This window comes from Tauraco erythrolophus, chromosome 1 (genome assembly GCF_009769465.1).
Source record: "Tauraco erythrolophus isolate bTauEry1 chromosome 1, bTauEry1.pri, whole genome shotgun sequence".
Taxonomy (NCBI): domain Eukaryota; kingdom Metazoa; phylum Chordata; class Aves; order Musophagiformes; family Musophagidae; genus Tauraco; species Tauraco erythrolophus.
Window position 1 is genome coordinate 77,366,558 of NC_141465.1, and position 19,824 is coordinate 77,386,381.

The following is a 19,824-nucleotide window of genomic DNA, read 5'->3' on the forward strand; positions in this document are numbered from 1 at the left end:
TATTCCAATCCTAGAGAAATCACTGAAAAAATGCATATTCACTTCTGTTTTGACAAGGATCATTGAGAACTTCATAACATGTTTCAGAGAATCCCAGAGTAGCAAAGCATCCTAAAATGTTTGCAGAGGATAAGGCATTCTGGCAACAGACTGCTGTCTGCTGATCCAGTGTAAAAGCAACACAGGTAAGAAAAGTAACTCAATAATTTCAGAAGAGCTTGATAAAAGATGATTTTCAGAAGCTCATCCGTTTTTGGTTTTGTTTGTTTGTTTTTTTTTTTTCATTTATCAGGTGAGCTAATAAAAGTTATCATCTCCCCCTGAAAATCAAAGCTCAAAAATGCATGGAAAAAATATTCAGATATTAAATGAAGACCTGTAGAAAAATGTACTAGGAGGAAGAAGCAAGGGGAAAAATGATGCTGTGCTTAAAAAAAAAGCTGTATGCCACCATCATGGCAGCATGAATTTTCTGTATTTGATTAAGAAATGGGCAGGTTTGTGTAAAACTCATCAGAAACCAGAAATTACTCATTTAACTGATAATCTCTACACACTTGTCAGGTGAGGGGATTTTTCCTTTATTTTCTTTTTGTCAACAGTGATAAAAGGTGATATAGGTAGCAGCGGGGGAGAAGATGTGGGGAGGGAGTCAACACCACCACCTCTTCACAGGCTCAGATGGGGAGTTGCTTGGGAAAGTAGGAAGAGTTGGTGGAATGTCCTGTGTTTCCCTAGCAGAAATCAATGGTGTGTCCTACAAATGCTCAGTGCTGGGAGTGTGTGTGTATCTACCTTCACTAAGTGCCCTGGTGTATCTCCAAAATGAAGTTAAAGAGCTAAAGGAACTTCTTGTGTGGGAAGAAGAATGCAAAGCTTGCTTACTACAGAAATAATGTTTTACGTTTCCAAGTATCAAATGAAAAAAAGATTGATTCAATGTTTGTTTTGAGCCTACTGAGCCACTAACTTCAGCTTGGGGGTCAATTAGGAAGTAGAGACTTTGCCTACAGATAAAAAAGTAAAGCTATGCCCTCATTCAGGAAGGTAGATAGGAAATGAAGAAACTGCAAGAAAAGGCAGGAAAATAGATTTAAAAAAAAATCAGGAAAAAATAAAAGAAATAACAAAAGTCAAAAAATCCTTTACATCAACTTTCTTCTGTAAATAAAGATTTAGGAGAACTTCAGTAAAATACATAAGAAAAGCCTCCTACCCCTTCTGGAAACCCTCTGCAGTTATAAGTTTAAAGGATTTAAAAAAGGAAAAGCTAGGTTAGTGTAGACTTGACTCCATCCTGCCATACTGGACAGAAATTGCCATAATTAATTATGACATATGCCAAGAGCACTCTAGGAAAAAATACTTGAACATTAATTTTAATGTATCTTTAGATATAAAATATTCATATCATAAAGACAAATTGACAACCCAGGTTAATAATTTTCTTCTAATATAAAACCCAAAAGCATGTTCCTTTATGTCCTGTTAAGCATTCAGCATTACTTTTCAGGTTCTTTGTTCGTTTGTGGGGTTTTGGTGGGTTTTTCTGTTGTGTTTTTTTTCCCCCTGAAACCAGTCTCCTCTTCTTAAGCTTTTACGTAAAATTTTCATGGACATTTATATTTGTGCCGGAAACTAACCTAACATTCAATGTTATTCCAGGGCCAAAACCACTGGAGAGTAATTCAAATACTCTTGTGCCAACATTTCAATGTCCAACAGCTTCCACTGCCAGTGGTAAAATACCTAAACCATTTAGCTCAGTCTAGTACTATTAAAATCTGCATAAAATACTTGTGATCTATTAGAAAACCGTAAGATAATTTCTTTCAAAGTTTTTAATGATTATTTTTTAAAGTCTTTCTCTGAAAAGTGTAATAGTTCATAGCACTGCCCATGGAATTAGTCCATCATAGGAAGTTGGTCATTGATCTGATTTAACATGAGCCAACGGCAGCAAAAGAGAACTAAATCTTTACATATTTAGTTTTTATATGCTGATATATTCAATCATATCTTATCCCCTCAAAAAAAAACAAACCAATCTATTCATTGACAACCACTCCTTCATATTCTACTATTTTTTGGCTTTAGATACCACGGTTACAGAAACAGGAGTTGGATCAGGTGTCACTTTTCTTTAGCCCCACTCAGAATTTCATGCTGGTATCCATTAAAAACACAACTACCCTCTAACTAGACACGCTCTGGAAACAGAAGGTGAGTAGTTACATATAAATGTGTGCTCACACCGCTTCAGTCAAGGTGGGAAGATAACATGGGAAAATGATGCTTTGGACACCTTCTTCACCCAGCAAGGTTCTTCCTCCAAGGAAGACGGAAGGTCTTCTGACATTTCAAAAGGCACAAGCATTTAAAAAGCCATCACTGTCGTGCCACTGTCACCAAGTAGACTGGGTTCTGTAACTGTTTCTAGCTCCTCGGCATACGGATACTACACATTGAACTAAAAATGTAGGCCTCAAAAGAAGAATGTAACTCTTGGACCTTTGCGCTGAGGTGCACTAGTTATGAATATGCAATCAGTAAGAAATAAAGAGTATTTTAAAGGAAAGCAACCGGGCTTCCTTATGTTTTACGAAACAGACAATTCATAACTGTCCTTTCATTTACGATGTACTATGTTCATTAAGTCCTATAATAGAATGAAAACACAGGAAAGTCATAGAAGTAATCAATTAATATTTTTAGATTACATAAGGAAATGAATATAATTATTTTTTATGTTGTTCCAAAAAGGCATTTATTTTTCTCATTAGCAGAGTAAATTAAGTTAGATGTTTTGATAGCTGCAAAGCTCTTTTTTTTTCGTAAGTTCATGCAAAATTTCGACACGACCAAATACTGTTTATTCAAAACTAATGATTTGGGAAACCTTGTTATAGCTCTGTCGCTAGTGCTGGTTCTTTCAACAAATCTGCTCTGAGTACACTGATGACAAACAAAATACTGTCCTATTCTTTTAATCTCTGTAGCATCATTCCCAGAAATTTATATGCGAACAGCTCGATGTTTTGCACTGACGTGAGCTAAAGAGCACTTAAAACACTTAAATGACACACTGAGGTCAGCATGCCGGTGCTTGGTACAAACCTGCCACTCTCCTCCATTTTAGGGCTTTGAGAGCCCATTGGGTTCACCAGCACTTGTCATTTTCTGTTTCTTAAAGCACAAACAGCTTTCTGCACAGGAGACTCGCAACAAAGCAAAGGGTATGCACAAAACCAACCAAGCAAGTAGTGCCATGGTGTAACAGCCTATCTGGTGGGTTGGGAGAGAATTTGCACTCAAATTCTTTTTCTTCACTTTTAGGAGTGGGGAAGCAGGAGCCAGGTGTAAGGAAATAAGCGGGAAAATTGCTGCATAGATATATAAACCCATAGACCCTTTAGAAACATCACAGGAAACTCTCCTACTTTTTGTCACAAAACTTACCGCATGGGAAAGTTTTCTTAAAATTCCAGTTACTAAAGGCAAACAGAGAATCTCAGTCTTTGTTTCTACACACACACATACACACACACACATCCCAGATCCATATTTGCATCTACCTTTCATTAAGATCAAAGCTGTGTGAGTACAGCAGAACAAGAAACATATATTCATTACGAACCAGGCAGAGGTAATTTGTGCTCAAGGGTAAGCAACAGCACACCATACTGCAACAACAAGCTGGTTTGCATCAATCACAGTTGGATTCTTGGGTGGGAAGGCAGATGCCTCGTGTGCTGCTATCACTCCTGTAAATCAGACCCCTTACACTCCCTAATTCTTTCCTTCAGTTTCATCCTTTTTCTCAGATCTAAACTGTTTGGGGTCGTCCTTCTTACTGTACACCAAGAAAAAGATGTCGTAGAGCTGGAACACCGTAAGTTTCCAGAAGCCTCCCTTCTGTTTAACATCTTTATCAATGACCTGGATGAGGGGATTGAATGTACCCTCAGTAAATTTGCGGACGACACCAAGCTGGGAGGCTGTGTCAATCTGCTCGAGGGTAGGGAGGCCCTTCAGAGGGATTTGAACAGACTGGATCGTTGGGCTGAGGCCAATGGCATGAGCTTTAATAAGGCCAAGTGCAGAGTCCTTCACTTGGGGTGTAAAAACCCCAAGCATCACTATAGGCTCGGGGAAGAGTGGCTGGAGAGCTGCCTGGCGGAGAAGGACCTGGGGGTGTTGGTTGACTACTGGCTTGATATGAGCCAGCAGTGTGCCCAGGTGGCCAAAAAGGCCAATGGGATACTGGCGTGTATCAAGAATAGTGTAACCAGCAGGAACAGGGAAGTGATCCTGCCCCTGTACTCGGCACTGGTGAGGCCGCACCTGGAATATTGTGTCCAGTTTTGGGCCCCTCGCTTTAAGAGAGATATTGAGCTCCTGAAGCGAGTCCAAAGAAGGGCAACTAAACTGGTCAAGGGGCTGGAAAATAAAACTTATGAGGAGCGGTTAAGGGAGTTGGGGCTGTTTAGCCTGGAGAAGAGGAGGCTGAGGGGAGACCTGACTACAGCCTACAAATACTTGAGAAGGGATGGTGGGGAGGTAGGGGAAGGGCTCTTTACATTAGTGTTGGGTGATAGGACAAGAGGAAATGGGTATAAGCTTAGTCAGGGGAGATTCAGGTTGGAAGTTAGGAAGTATTTCTTCTCTGAAAGGGTTGTCAGCCACTGGAATAGGCTGCCCAGGGAGGTGGTTGAGTCCCCATCCCTGGATGTGTTTAAGAAAAGGGTGGATGAATTACTTAGGGATATGGTTTAATGGGGGATTAGGGACGGTTGGACTCGATGATCTCTAAGGTCTTTTCCAACCTAGAAATCTATGAATCTATGAATCTTTACCCCCACACTTTTCTTCAAACTCAATGGACTCGTTTGTTGTGTCCTCTCTTTTCTCCTTTCCAGGCAAGCCGTGGGAGTATAGTGAACTGCAAGTTTTGCAAAGCAGTGGGCAGAAGCAGAGTATAATAATAATAATAATAATAATAATAATAATAATAATAATAATAATAATAATAATAATAATAATAATAATAATAATAATGCCACCACTGAGTTATATACTTGAGCTTGCAGCTGGCAGCCAACAAGGCCATGTGGGAAATCAGCCCTTGCATTTTCCCGACAAACAGACTCACCCCACACTTTAGTGCCTCCCTCTTAAGCCTATTTATGAAAAGTAAAAATTAAAACCCCAAAACCACAACAAAGAAACCTAGAGATACAGCTCGAGAGCTCTCAAAAGTGAGGTAATTAGTCATGAACAAGCTGAAAAAAATCTTTGCTGGTAAACTTTTCATCTGCACACTTAGAAAACCCTCAAGCCTCTTTCTGGAAATATTTGCATCAAGACTCCTTTTCTCATAGAGTAAAACATGCATTTGAATCGCTCTTTTATTTCACCATTTCATTTTCAGGAGTGGAGGTCTGTGAACAGACAGAGGATGCTCGGCCTACCCAAAATCCCAACCTTTTGGCAAGAGCGGTCAGTGGTGCTTTGCTTTACTGCCTGCCTGCTGAAAAGCCAGGCTGCCAAGATTGTGCAGCTTTTCAACACCACACCTGGTGTTTCTCATTTAAACAATTTACCACTAAAGTCCTCAAGTATCTGTCTCCCTTGTGCTCCTCTTGCTTTCACTTACACTGGTGCGGTAGATGGTACAAATGGCTTGACATATGCTAGTAGCCTCAGTGCAGAGAAGGAAAGCGACACCGCTGCTGAAACCCTGGACACGGCCCTCCGGAGCCAAGACTCATGGGCTGAGAAGAGCAACTTCTGAATATTAAGTTGCGAGGGCTTGGATGACTTTATGTTCTTTATGGTACCTTTTCTTCCTTGTTTCTCAGACCCTTTCCACCTCTCCTCTTCTTACACACTGAACCCACCGGGTGTTAGATATTTCTGCTGGACTGGAAGACATTTTGTGAAGCACAGAAGTCATTTCCAGTACGTTATTCCAAATCCTTACAGGAATATGGGTAAATGGCTCTCTGACAATTTACAAACCAATTACCTGCTTAAAGTAAGTGGCTTTTGAAAGATTCCTTGAACTAAATGAATCTATAGGAGTGTTGTGTTAATGCATGGGTGCTCCTAGTAACACCATAACAACTTACGTATCTGATGGTAGGCTGTCCCTTCTCTTATTCTGGGAATAGAATTATAGAATCATAGAATGGTTAGGGTTGGAAGGGACCTCAAAGACCATCTATTTCCAACCCCCTGCTATGGGCAGGGACACCTTCCACTAGACCACATTGCTCAAAGCCTCATCCAACCCAGCCTTGAACACTTCCAGGGATGGAGCATGCACAACTCCTCTGGGCAACCTGTTCGAACAGAGGAAAGGTAAGTACAAATCAGTGTCTTTGGCTAGCTCTGCTTAATAAACTAAGTGGGAAATTCTCATCTAAGCTGCAGCTTCAGTGTGCTCTCAAGAAGAATGAGTAGGAAAGTAACATAGGTACCTTTGCGGTCAGGTAAAAAAAATATATCTCACACTGGTTTGCTGGTCAAAACTGACAAAAGGACTGGCCAGAAATCTCTTTTGTTGTAAACATTGCTAGTTTTTTCTCTTGGATTCATCAAAATGGAAGTGCCTCAAACAAACTTCTGGGCAGAAACAGGAAGGTAGAAACTCAGCTGGATTCCTGTCAACCCCAGACTCCCTGGCATTGCAACTCTGCCTTGGTATTCAGGACCCTGGGTCTTTCAGCTCCTTGCAAGACAGTGAGGATACATGAGGATGGCTTTCTGGTGGGAATCCTAACAGCTCTAGAGCCACAGCTGGTATCAGGACTTTCCAGGTGCTCAGGCACTAGGAGAAGATAGGACTCTGGTAAACTGAAAGTACAGAGATTGAGCAGCCAACTCACACTTGTATTTTAGGGGCTTTTTTTAACTCAACATTTTTATTCTTTTGAAATCCTTCTTCCTAGAAGTTTTCTTCAAAGGAACATTTTCAATTTTACAGCTAGAAAAAGGAGATTGAAAACAACTCAGAGAAACACATCATCCTGCTATGAAAGCTGACTGTTAACAACAAAACTTTAAGCAAATGCATTTGATTATATTTCGGCTACATTTGTGTGCATTCTCCACAAACAACCCAAACCAGCTTTCTGTTTCTCACAGCCTGGTGTTCAGTGAACCAGAATTCTCTGAGACCCTAAGATTTCCAAAACAATTCACAAAAAACCAAACAAACAAACAAACAAAACAAAACCCCAAACCCCAAACAAACAAACAAAAGGAAAGATATTTGTTCAGGTTTACATTGTAGCTTCTATCTTAACTCATCACCTGGCATTGCTATTGAACACAGTATCAAAAAAACTACCAAGAATATCTACACAAGCAGTGGGGTAATCTGAAATGCAAAAGAGGCAGAAGACTATAGAAGTATCTATCCCCAGTACATCTACTTACTTTGTCCACCTTTGTGAGTTTGTATCTGTGTTAACACACTGTATTAACAAAATCTTTGCAGCTACATTGACCTGCAAAGTAAAATATTTTAGAGAATCAGATGTCATTTTGTTCCTCCAAGCATTTGCATTAATTTTGCATTACACATGCAACTCCACACTTTCCCATTTACTAGATACACAGTAAACTCTAATTGAAGTCAATAATATACATTAATAGCCTCCAACTGTATGTTTACTAAGGTATTCTCAAGTACTCGATGCATAGCATGAACATTTCACAAACCATTTCATCTCCACATGAAGATGTGTATATTTTCCTGCTAGCATAAAGGCAAGCCTACAAATACCAATATCTAACATACACATTGAGAGGACATTCTTTATTTTCTAAATCTTGTCAGCATCCATATGCTGGAAGGCATTGTGGGACTAACTGGATCATATTCTTCTAAAATTGTACCACCAAATGGCAGAAAAGGTGATGTTATTTTTTTTTTTACTTTATTTTTTTTTCGTTGATGATAAGGCAAGGCTCCCCTGTTAAGTAACTTTTGCCAGAGACTAATTCACTGGAAAACTGCTTCTCTAGTGCCAGTTCCTTTTCCCCCTGAATTGCATCTGATTGTCTCCAGTGGCAGATTAATACACAAACGTGAGAGAGACAGCCAAGAATAACTCTACCTTTTCTGATTTCCTATTACATATATTAAACATTGTTCTGTATTACCCTTTTCAATATTTGAAGTATATTTTTCTAATACTGTAACTATCCCAAATCATGATTTGGAATATTAATTTTGTCAATGCGTATTTTCTCTCAGTTTAGGAATTATTCTCTAAGGTTCTTTATGTAGTCAGTCACTGAGGTAAGAAAGAGCTTCACACAAAGAACACAAAAGCTGAGGAGAAAAAAAATGTCCTTCCAGTTACTCTAGGAACAAATGGGCAATTTCTTTGGATGGACAGAGGTGGGCACATATCAGATGACAGAAAAGTCTTTCTCAAACAATGACGAAATTAGCAGCTTTCCCCAGCATCTCCCCCAAGATCTTTTTTACTCATCTGTGTATCAGCATGACACAGATCTTGCTATGAATGAGGCAACAGAGTTTCATGGGAGTCCTTGTTTAAGCTACAGACAACATACAAAATCATGGAATAGAATCACAGAATATCTCGAGTTGGAAGGGACCCATAAGGATCATTGAGTCCAACTCCCTGCTTCTCGTAGGAGCATAACTATACATAACTTTAACTAACTGTAAAAGATTTCGGTTTGCTTTTAGATACTCTTAAACTTTTAATTATGACAATAAATAGGAACAATCAATGCAGTGATAAAGAACTGTGCAGAGCAAATAGATATGGAAGCTGTTGCACAATATATCTGCTGAATTTCTTATGATCCAAGGCTTCAGATTTCAATTTTTGGCAGTGGATTCCAACAAGTCCTTCGCTTCATTTATTTTTGTTGCGAAGTAAGGTGATCCACCTTTATTAGGATGATTCAAAATCATGGTTCTTCTATGGGCTGTTCTGATTTTGGCCTTGCCAGCAGATGGACTTACACCTAAAATAAGACTAGCTTCTCACTTACTCATTTTCTGCTCAAATCCTTCTTTGGAGTACGATGAACGACTAGAAGTTGAAATTGTCTCTGCTGTCTCAGTAATTGCCTGCTCCAATGGTTTCCAAAGATGGAAAGCATAACGACCTGCAAATGCAACAGTTGCAACACCAAGTCCAACTGCTATCACAGTTCTGGCCACCCCTCTGTCCAGCTCGGCTTGGCCCTTGCCAGCGCCCGTAGGGATCCTGGCGTATTTGGCATAGCATCACTGAAATCATCAGTGTTACTGCTGGACAGCATCTCAAAACCAAATTGGCATGGAAATAGATGACCTTTGCCTAACAAGAAGTCAGATATTTGCATCCCCCATCGGATTATGCATTTTTGTGTCACATAAGTGACATAACTGAGAGAAGAAACTTTGTTACACTAGATGAAGTCTATTATTTTCTCGAACAACTCATAACACAAGTGACTACAAGACTGTGTGTGAAAATACACTTTGAACAAAAAAAACAGTATGTATTGCTTACCTCTTAAAAAAACAAAGAAGCATTTAAATGAGAGCAGCTTAATAGAAGTCACTTAAATAAATTAATTTCAGTGACAGTACTTGAATTATCATTGGAAAAAAATTAAAAAGTTCTTTCAGTGCAACTGATGTTGTGCTGTCTCTTTCTATGAAATTTTCATTTGCCAGTCATTATCATTTTGGTGGAAGACTAAATTATTTGCTGCTTGTCAGTGAGGGGCAGACTGTAGACAAAATGTAAGAAGTTGACAAGTCAGATGATAGAAATGAATAAAATTTATGTTCTTATGAACTTAATGGCAAGTAATTATCTCTGAACCAGCAGTACAAATGTGCTTTTTCATCATGAATACCTGATATGTATTAGAAATTTCCAGAAGACATATTATTTATAGAGTAAAGCAACAGAGTGGAAAACTTGTTAAATATATGGCTTCTGCATCCAGCATTTAATAGAAAAGTTTAATTGAGTGGTGAACCTTTTAGAAAATTTTTATGCCATGTTAAAAGGCAGATGCTAAAAAAAGACAACAAAAAATATCTCCCTAAGTCAACGTCCTAACTTTTTTTTTTTTCTTTTTAACATTTACCTGAATCCCTGATTCGGCTGCATCGTATGTTCTGGTTACAGACTCCAGCATTAACAAAGCTGGTTATAAGAGGATATGTATATATGTGTCTATGTAATACAACAGACAATATCACAAAATATAGCTCCTCATAAAAATAGTATTAAAGCTGTAAGTTGCAGATATCAGAATTATGGTAGACTGTCCTACCCTTGTTCTTTTTCATGTGCTTATGTACACTTACATACTGTGCACAGAAGTCTTGATTCGCACTTTTTGTTTGTTTTTTTTTTTAAGACACGAGCTCTGCCTCATTTGGATGCACAGCTCTCTATTCAGCATTTTGTGTATGACCCTGTACCTCATTTAGTAAACAATATTCAGATCCTGCTAGAAAGACAGAATGTTTAATTTCCTTGTAGACTTTACAACATTACTCATCCCTTAAGTACTTAAGTGCTTCACTAATAATTTATCCTCACAATATCCCTGAAAGACGAACAGCTGGTATTATCCAAACTTACAGATGAGAAAACAAAGCACAAAGAAATCAAGGTCAAATACACCTATTAAATGTAGGTGCCTATTTTGAGTATCTAGATCATGTTATTGCAGAACACACACCACAGCATAGCTACAGCTATGAACGTTCAAGTGTCGCTGGAAGGAGCCACCAGAGGAAAGCTCAGTGAGCTCTTCCTGCTCTGAGCTGAACCACGGCTGGGCAACCTCGGTGGCAGCCCAAGCCCAGCTTCTCCAAGACATTGTCATGGAGCAGAAGATACAATACAGCAGCTATGGGAGACCCATGTCCTTCTGGAGTGGCAGCAGGAGGTCAGGCAGGGTACACTGCAGTGACTCAATGACACTAGATGCCAGCACGTGGGCAATTGCATTGTGCCCACAAGTGGTTTGGAGTTCAGTTTTCTTTATTAAAAAAAAAAAAAAGAAAAAAATGGTTTGGGAGAATATTTTTGCTGTAAAAAGATTCATTTAGCAGTTCTGTATAAAAGCAAATAGTTTTCATACTGAGAAACATCAGGAATTCTTAATATGCCCAGTGCATTAGTCCACTGAGAAATGAAATGCATGTGTCTTGGAAGAAGAAGCAAATCAGGCCTACTCACTATATTTGGTTTCGAAGTACTTCTGCAAGAACTCAGTATTTTGAAGTTATGTAGGAGTACTACAAGCTCAATCTGTATAAAAATAATCTCAAAGAACATCTTATATACGAGTGGGCAGGAATTGCTAACTGATTTTTGGAGCTGATACATCCAAAAGTGACTAAGCAAGTATGCCTGATACTTTGGTAGTGTTATTTTTGGATAGTAATACTCCATAAAAATCCCCGAGTACTGTCTTGCAGCAAAACAATGCAGAACAGGACAAACAGTCCTCCACAGAACTGACAACTCCATATGGATATAAAAAGCTACATTGGCCAGATTGCCTTGGGCTCTTCAGCTAAACAGTATCAAGTCCTTTATTCCCAAGAGGAAGGAGGTATGTGTGACTGAAGAAAACAGTCCTCTCAAAGCAAAACGACTCCCATAAGCACCACCACTTTGTTCCTCTCTTCCCTAGAAGTGCCCATGCTCTCTGATGACCTAGTAGGACACTGCTGCAGTAACGAGGATCCAGGAGTTCTAAAGAAACAGGAATCGAAGAATTGACCATCCCAAGTAAACATCTGACGAAGAGGCTAAACTGAACACAGCAGCAGTGTTCAAGGAAAACAAGAGCTCTTCTCTGGCCCACATCAGAATCAGCTGTGAAGAGCAAAGGAAGGATCTGCTCCATAGTCCTGCCACACTGCCTGAAAACTGAGGTTCTGGAGAACTTCCGAGAAAACAAAGAAAAATGATTTAGTCTTCAGTCAGAGTACTTTGGTACCATACAACTTAAGCATCAGAGGTGAATCTCACTACTCTTGGAGGATTTCCTACAATGACGTATACAAAAGTTAGACAAAAAGACCTGTTCTTTTTATCGACTGTACAGCAACCCGGGAGATGATGCACATTGTTTATTCACGGTCTTAAATTAATTATTTGAAAGACTGTACGCCCGAAGTGATTACTCTCTAGGATCTTCCATTCTGGGGTCCAAGAAGAAGGTGTGGCGCACTTGGATTTTCCCACATTTTAATAAAGCCTCCCATCGCAAGTAACAACTGTCCCAGGACACAGTAATGTCCTATTATTACTCTGGCACCTCAGAGAGTACAAGCAATGGAAAGAGCTTAGTTAAGTGAAAATAAACATGGCTAAAGTTAAAAATTTTCAGTCATCAAAGAAAAAAAATAAGTTTTGTTGTAGTATTTGTATTTACTGCCTGTCCTGTTACCAAAATTTGCTGAATGCTGCTTGAGAATATCAAACCATATTAGAACAGCAGTCCCAACAACTTCAGTATTGGAAGGAAAATGTCTCAAAAAGCAGAACCCATTCACAGCTTGCTACCCAAGGCTGGTACCCCAGAAAGAATTTTCCATTTTAGCATGTGAGAAACACACTTCTTTCAGCAAGTTTGTTTTCACTGCATTACTTCATGACATACAGAAAATGAATTTTTTTTTACAACAAAACTATAATATTTACGTCTTTAACACATATAAGGCTGCACGTTATTATGTTACATTCATCTAAGTCTGGCAGGTATCAAGAAACAGAATTTCTCTTACATTACTTGTATGGGACACAGGGACAATATCAGTGAAGAGCCACAGGATAACAGCATTAGCACACATGCAAATCCTTCTACTAATTGAAAAGTTAAATATAACACATTTCCTAACCAGAAATATCTCAGAAATCAGCCTGTACCTACCACACAATCTAGACCGTACACTTTGATGGGTTTAGTGTATGTGGCTTTTTTCCCACCAGCAGAAGGAGCTCTTCATTAAAGGAAAATTGCACTCATTCAGTTTGTTGGAGGTTTACAGCCGTTTTGGCTCCTTGGCTAAAGAGCAGTTGGCAAAGAATTTAAGATGTGCGACTTATCTGGGGGAAAAAAAGACGAAAATGCAAAACAAGAAAAGAACCCGCACAAGAACAGCAAAGGCAGTATGTTCACTCCATCAGCTTCTGGAAAAAAAAAAAAAAGTAACAATATAAACATTGCAAAACACACATTTGTGGGCTTATCAGGACTGCCAGTACCTGAAGAATGTACAAATGCTGAACTAACTACCTGAAGTCACAGCACCCGGGTTTTTCCCCCATACATGGCGAAAAAAGCCACAGAAAGTTCATTTTCTGAAGTTACAACACTTATCTGATTAAAATAATCAGTTTAGGCATTCTAATAATGATTTTTTTCTGTTAAAAAGTAGAGATCCTCTTGCCCATATCCAGAATATGGGCAAAAGGAATGCTTGAAGTGGGCATTAAAAATGAATCCTCCATCTCTGAGAAGTGAAAGGTTCCCTCAAGATTTCTATTACAGTTTCTCAGCAGGCCTACACATGCAGTCGCAATTCGGTGCTCTCAAGCAAAAATGCTAAAGGTTTTGGGTCAGTCTCTATTGTCCTAGTAGGAGAGAGAAGATAAAGCACTAAACAGCAGCTATCTTCAGTTACCTAGGATTATATAAACCTGAAGGATTCCTTTTTATTTCAAAGCCATGCTGGGTAAATTGGGTTACAACTTCAATCAGAAGACTCTGCAGCATTAGCTTTCTGCAGATACATCATTACAGCTGTCATTACAATAGTTATTTTTCTATTTTCTATAGGAACTGTAGGCAACTCTACAATTTTAGAAAGTTCCTCTATTACATACAGATCTGTTTCTCTTCTCTATCTGATTTGAAGGACAATAGATAAAATCTCTAATTCAAGTGAATATGTGATGCTTTCACCTTCTCCTTTATCTTCAAGTTTCTATTTTTAACACTTACCTCCTTTTTTTTTTTTAAATATGGAATACGGTCACACTTCTTTCCCTTAAAATATATCAACATGCACAATTTTGTTGAGATTATAGTGTTTAAATCACACAACCATGATCTCAGCCTGCACAACTCTGTATAAACTCACTAATTTTATTCCATGTTTTGAGCAGAATACTTTTCACCCAACTACATACAAGTTTGGTACCTACTTTTAAGTCACTCTGCGGAGATGGACAGAGATGTGCCACAAAGCAATTCATCACAATCACCTTTAACATTCATGTGAGGATGGAGTAGAAATGCCCTCTGGAAAGGCTTTCTCTCTTTCTCACTTCATGGTGACCACAAGAAGGTGCCTAGATGATGAGCTCAGACCACTCATTAACACTTTATATGAGTACCTTTGAAAGGATCAGTCCTGTCCATCATCGTCATCATCACACCACAGTGCATCCTACAGTCCCGCCATGTCATGGTTTAGCCCAGCCAGCAGCTAAGCCACCAAGGTGCAGAGGAGAAAATGTAACAAAAGGTCTGAGGGTGGAGATAAGAACAGGGAGGGATCACCCACCAACCATGGCCCCAGGGCAAAACAGACTCAGCTTGGGGACAAATCAATTTAATTTGTTACTAATCACAACAGAGACGATAATAAGAAACAAAAGCCAGATCTTAAAAACACCTTCCCCTTGCCCTCCTTTCTTCCCAGCTCTAGCTCCTCCCTCTGCGGCGCAGGGGGACGGGGAATGGGGGATGTAGGTCAGTTTGTCACACATTGTTTCTGCTGCTACTTCCTTAAAGGAGGAAGACTCCTCGCACGCTTCCCCTGCTCCAATGTTGAGCTCCTCCTCACAGAACAGTTCATGAACTTCTCCCATGTGCGTCCTTCCCGCAGGATGCAATCGTATCATTACCCATCAGATTGCTCCGGCACAGGCTTTTCCCATGGAGTCACAGCTTCTTATGGAGCTGCCATATGCTCCAGCGTGAAGTCCCTTCTCACAGACTGCAGATGCGTCTCTGCTTCGTCGTCAGTCTCCAGCAGTGCGCGGGTCCTGTCCCTCCCACAGAGACAGCACTCTGCGAACTCCCTTGGGCGCAGGCATGTGCCCCACTCTCTAGCATAGGGTTCTCCAAGAGCTGCGGGTGGGTCTCTGCTCCACCATTAACCCCCACGGGATGCAGGGGGGCTGCCTGCCGTCTCACCATGGGCTGCAGAGGAATCCCAGCTCCAGCACAGCTCCTCCCACTCCATCTGCACTGATCTAGTGTCTGCGTGGCTGTTTCCCTCAGGTCTCGCTCCTCTCTCCACTGCAGCCAGGCCGGGCCCGACGAACCTCGGCATTCCCGAAAGGACGAACTCCACCTGGCAGCACCCCAGCAGTGGGGCACCTCAGAGCTCTCCCAGCGGCACCACTGTGGCCATCTCCAGTCGAGTGGTGGTGGCCCAGGGTGGGCAGCCCCTCGCCTGCCCCTCTCCTCACTGCAAGTCCCACCTGGTTCGGGTTCCTTTCTTCCCTTCTCAGATATGACACTGACAGAGGTGCTGATGGACTCAGCCCTGGCCAGGGGGAGATGGGGGGACCGACCTGGCCAGAGACCGGTCCGACTGTTTTTTAGAGCCAGGGAAGCTTCTGGCAGCTCCTTACAGGGCTGCAGCCAGAATCTCTGCAGCCTTACATCTCTGCAGCCCCTCCCCTGCTGCCCAAACCTCACCGCACAGACCCAGCACACAGCTGAGCACAGACAAGGTGAGCTTCTCAAGAGCTTTTGTGACTCACACCACCCAATGTCCAAATCACTACTCGACTGTCAGTGAGTGCCGCCTCGTGCCCATCGAGCTCACCATATCTGCCTTTACTACCAAACCTACTGCCTGACCACAGCGTGAGCCACATCTTCCTCCTGCCTGATGACTCACCGTGCCATTTGTTGCCGGAGCTTCTTCTCCCTGCTGACCCTTAGGCAAGTGCAACCAAAGCCTTTAAATAGCATCCCCATCCTCCTTCAAATTCTTCATGAAAATGTATCTTCTGTGGTCTTCTGCAAGTGGTCGTCTTCCTTCCATAATCCTAAATCTGCAGCTCTCTAGTTGTTTTAAACTTTATTAGTACATACAGCCCACATGATTGTAAGGGCCTCTATCCAATGGCTACTGTCACACACGTTATTATAAATAGCTGTTGCAGCCTGTTGCTCCTGGGTTATAAAACAAATTCATTTTTAAAGAGAAGATTATAGTATCTCTCAATCCTCCCTATAAACTCAGAGGATTTATCAGAGACTGAGAACATTCTGTTAACAGTGTTAGCACACCATGCCTAGTGTAGCCACTTCCTTTGAGGATTTTCCTGCAACTTCAGTAATTCCTTTAAAAACTCCTTTCGGAGCTAAAATCATTTGCAGTGATCTTTCTTTTCACATGAAACAAAGAGCTAAGCACCGATTTAGCTCGCTAAAGCTTAATCATTAAGTTAAGGTGACTAATTTAGCACCATAACTACCTCCAAAGTGTCTTTCAGATTTCAGTTACCTAATTCTGAAGGGGCCTATCTTCCTCCATTGACTAGAAGGAAAGTATAAGCAATTGCATCGCTAATGCAGGTACTTCGGCAAAGTGTGGGAAAGCAGGTAAGCTGAATATATGCCTCCTGACTGTGGTGTGAAGCTTGGAAACCCAAAGTCTATGTGTTCGATAAATATGAGACACTTAAAATCTCACTATTAACTATTTTTAAAATTGTTTTCATTTTAAAGGTGGCATAATAGTTTCAGAGCCTACTCCGTGATTATCCATCTACCACATTGTGAAGAGAAACAATAACGCGCAGTGCTTTTGCAAAAAGTGCACTGGGATAATTTATGTCTAAGGAGAGAAGGAGAGTTCCTTCTGCGTTAATGCGATTTGGCAAGTTGAGGCAGACAAAGAATGGGGCTTGTGAGAGTTTCTTGTTTTGCGTGTGAAGCTGAGCTCATTAAGACATGTCTGAAAAGTCCCAGTTTCTAAGCAGAATTCTAGCCCAGGCTTATTTGTTTACATTGCACGAGATTGTGAGTGTTACCATCAATTGAGCCCTTCGGCCTATTCCTTTTTCTTTGTATTTTATTTTATCGCACACATAGAGTAGTCACTGACCTCATTTGGACTACAACTTCCTCCCAGTTGACTTTGAAGAAAAACTATATCAGCATCAATAAGCAAATTTACTAGTATTCACCCAAGCATTACGAAGGTAAAAGCTCGTGTTCCCCTGCCCCGGCATTCATCAAAGCCAGACACACCTACACAAAAGAAAGGGCATCCTCCAATGACATACATCCAATGATGGGAAACCTGCCACAGTATCAGTTCAGTGCTTCTCAGCCACACTACACAGCATTTACATGGGCCACTTCGTTTGACCCCTGGAAATCTTTCATTTGCCGTAATCTCTACTTAGCATCCACAGTCACTTCAAGAATCAGATTTTGCCTGGTGAGCAGATAGTTTGATTATGTCCACCTTTTCTCTTTAACTGAGAAATACTTTGATAAAGACTGACGATATTCAAACACATTTGATTTCTGATGGGAAGGGAAAACCAGAAATGTTTTAGAATATTTCTGTTTTTCAGAAAACATAGAATAGAAAGAAGAAAACAGAATTAAAGAAGAAAGAATAGAATAGAAGGAGAAAGTGCTGAGTCTGTCGGTTTGACACCAGTGTTTCTATTTTGGGAATTCTGCTTATCTGATTGAAGCTTCAGAGAAGCTTCTTTTTTCATCTTTTCTTGTGCACTGTCAGTAGTGAAAAAGAAATCAAGTGGAGGGGAAAAAAAAAAAAATAAAGGTTACCCTGCACTGTTGAGCACATCATTGACTTAACAGGAGAAAAGGGAAAAACTGACAACTCAAATTGGGTGTCCTGCTCAGAAGCAAAGCTTCTGATCTGTGCCACCCTGCAGAACCAGGGAATAGATCTACACAAATAACTGCAGAGTGCTCCTCGTTAAAAGTAACTGTCTCAAAGCAGACGGAGAAAGAATAGGTAGAAAAGCTCTGGCAACAATAAAAAAGCCACTTCTGTGACTTGCAAAAGAAGAGATTTCTTCCCCCTCCTCTCCCCCAAATTAATGATTTTACAGGAGATAAAAACCCAAAAACTGGATAAAGGAGAGTACAAAACAGGGAGCTAATGGATGACAGGTAATCAAAAAGTCAAGACAGGCAAGGTATAAACTGAAGGATTAAACTGAAAGACTGCGCTGGATCAGGTATTCGTGTCTCTGGGTGAGCTCATTCGGGATTTGAACCTGCTGAACATCTGTTGGGTTTTTTGGAGGGGCTGTGGTGTTGAGCTGGGCTACTTTTCAGCCAGCTCAGGTCCCTAACCGAAATGAGTGTGTGGCCTCAAAAGGGTTCCATGCCAGCATGGATAGCACAGGGGGGCTGAAAGAGCAGAAACTGCTTTTTTTTATTGGTAGAGCTGGCTGAAACAGTACATACTCTGTATGGAAAATGTTCTATTTCTGCAGCTGAAAATGGCAATTTCAGGTGAAAAACAGAGAGGATGTGGGAGCTAACGGCAGAACTTGCAGACTTCAAGTTAAGCTGTTTCTTAGCATGGCAATTTTAACTTCAAGCTGTTTAACGTTGTTGCTAACACCTTGAAAAATTACATGCTACAAAACCTGCAGGTTTTTTTTCCTGCCACACTTTCAAATCAATATGCATTAAATGAGTGCTCTGTAACACTTTAGCAATGACCGCTCCAACAGCTCTTCAGTTCAGCTCTGTGTCCCTTTGCAGCGCACCAGTAGAAGTCACACACACATTCAGAGATCCCGCCACCACCCCACTTGTATTCCTAAATAATAGCATATGTTCCTCATGCATTAACCACCCACTATTGTGTCCTTTTATTTCTTTTTGCTTCACAATTCCACATGCTTGACACAGCTGACCAGCTGTTATGATGCATGGGACCATGGTGCAGGAAGGAGACTATGGAATTGCTTGGCACTGCAAACTGGGTGCTTCTCAGCAGGCACCGTCCTGACAGGAGCCTTTCTAGGAAGCATGAGCTCACGCTACAGCCGTGCACTCACAGCTCTCTGCCATTTGGCTGTCACTGCATCATCTCAAGACATGGCTTCACGCACTGGGACTTCATGAATTAGAGAGCACTGATGTGGTGTTTCTGAAAAATCATGAGATCTGCCACTTGGTCCTGTTCCCTCCTTGCCATTGTAATTTTCAATCCTAGTTTGTGACAAAGCACCAACTAGCAAACACTGGGAAACATCATACTGTTACACAGTACAACACTGTGCCTAACCCCATCTCAGTGGAGTACCCCAAGTCTTCTCTTCTCCAGGATGAACAACCCCAACTCTCTCAGCCTGTCTTCAGAGGAGAGGTGCTCCAGCCCTCAGATCATCTTCATGGCCCTCATCTGGACTTGCTCCAACAGCTCCATGTCCTTCTTGTGTTGGGAACTCCAGAGCTGAACACGGTATTCCAGGTGGGGTCTCATGAGCAGAGTAGAGGGGCAGAATCACCTCCCTCGACCTGCTGGCCATGCTCCTCTTGGTGCAGCCCAGGATGCGGTTGGCTTTCTGGGCCGCAAGAGCACATTGCCAGCTCATATTGAGCTTCTCGTCCACCAGTACTCCCAAGTCCTTCTCCTCAGGGCTGCTCTCAATCCATTCTCCGTCCAGCCTGTACTTATGCTTGGGATTGCCCCAACCCACGTGCAGGACCTTGCACTTGGCCTTGTTGAACTTCATGAGGTTCGCACAGGCCCACCTCTCAAGCCTGTCAAGGTCC

General features: G+C 41.2%; 2 protein-coding genes across 4 annotated transcripts in view; both read right to left on the reverse strand.

The window, feature by feature from the left end:
- The window catches only part of HS6ST3 (heparan sulfate 6-O-sulfotransferase 3), a 326,480-nt gene that overhangs the window by 111,887 nt on the left and 194,769 nt on the right, over positions 1-19,824 (reverse strand). The gene's annotated exons all lie outside the window — the stretch shown is intronic.
- Positions 8,867-9,277, reverse strand: LOC104376788 (dnaJ homolog subfamily C member 15; the record flags this gene model as incomplete). Its single annotated transcript, XM_009983418.2, is given in 1 exon segment — positions 8,867-9,277. A coding segment is annotated over 1 exon segment (411 nt), but the record flags the coding sequence as incomplete, so codon positions are not given.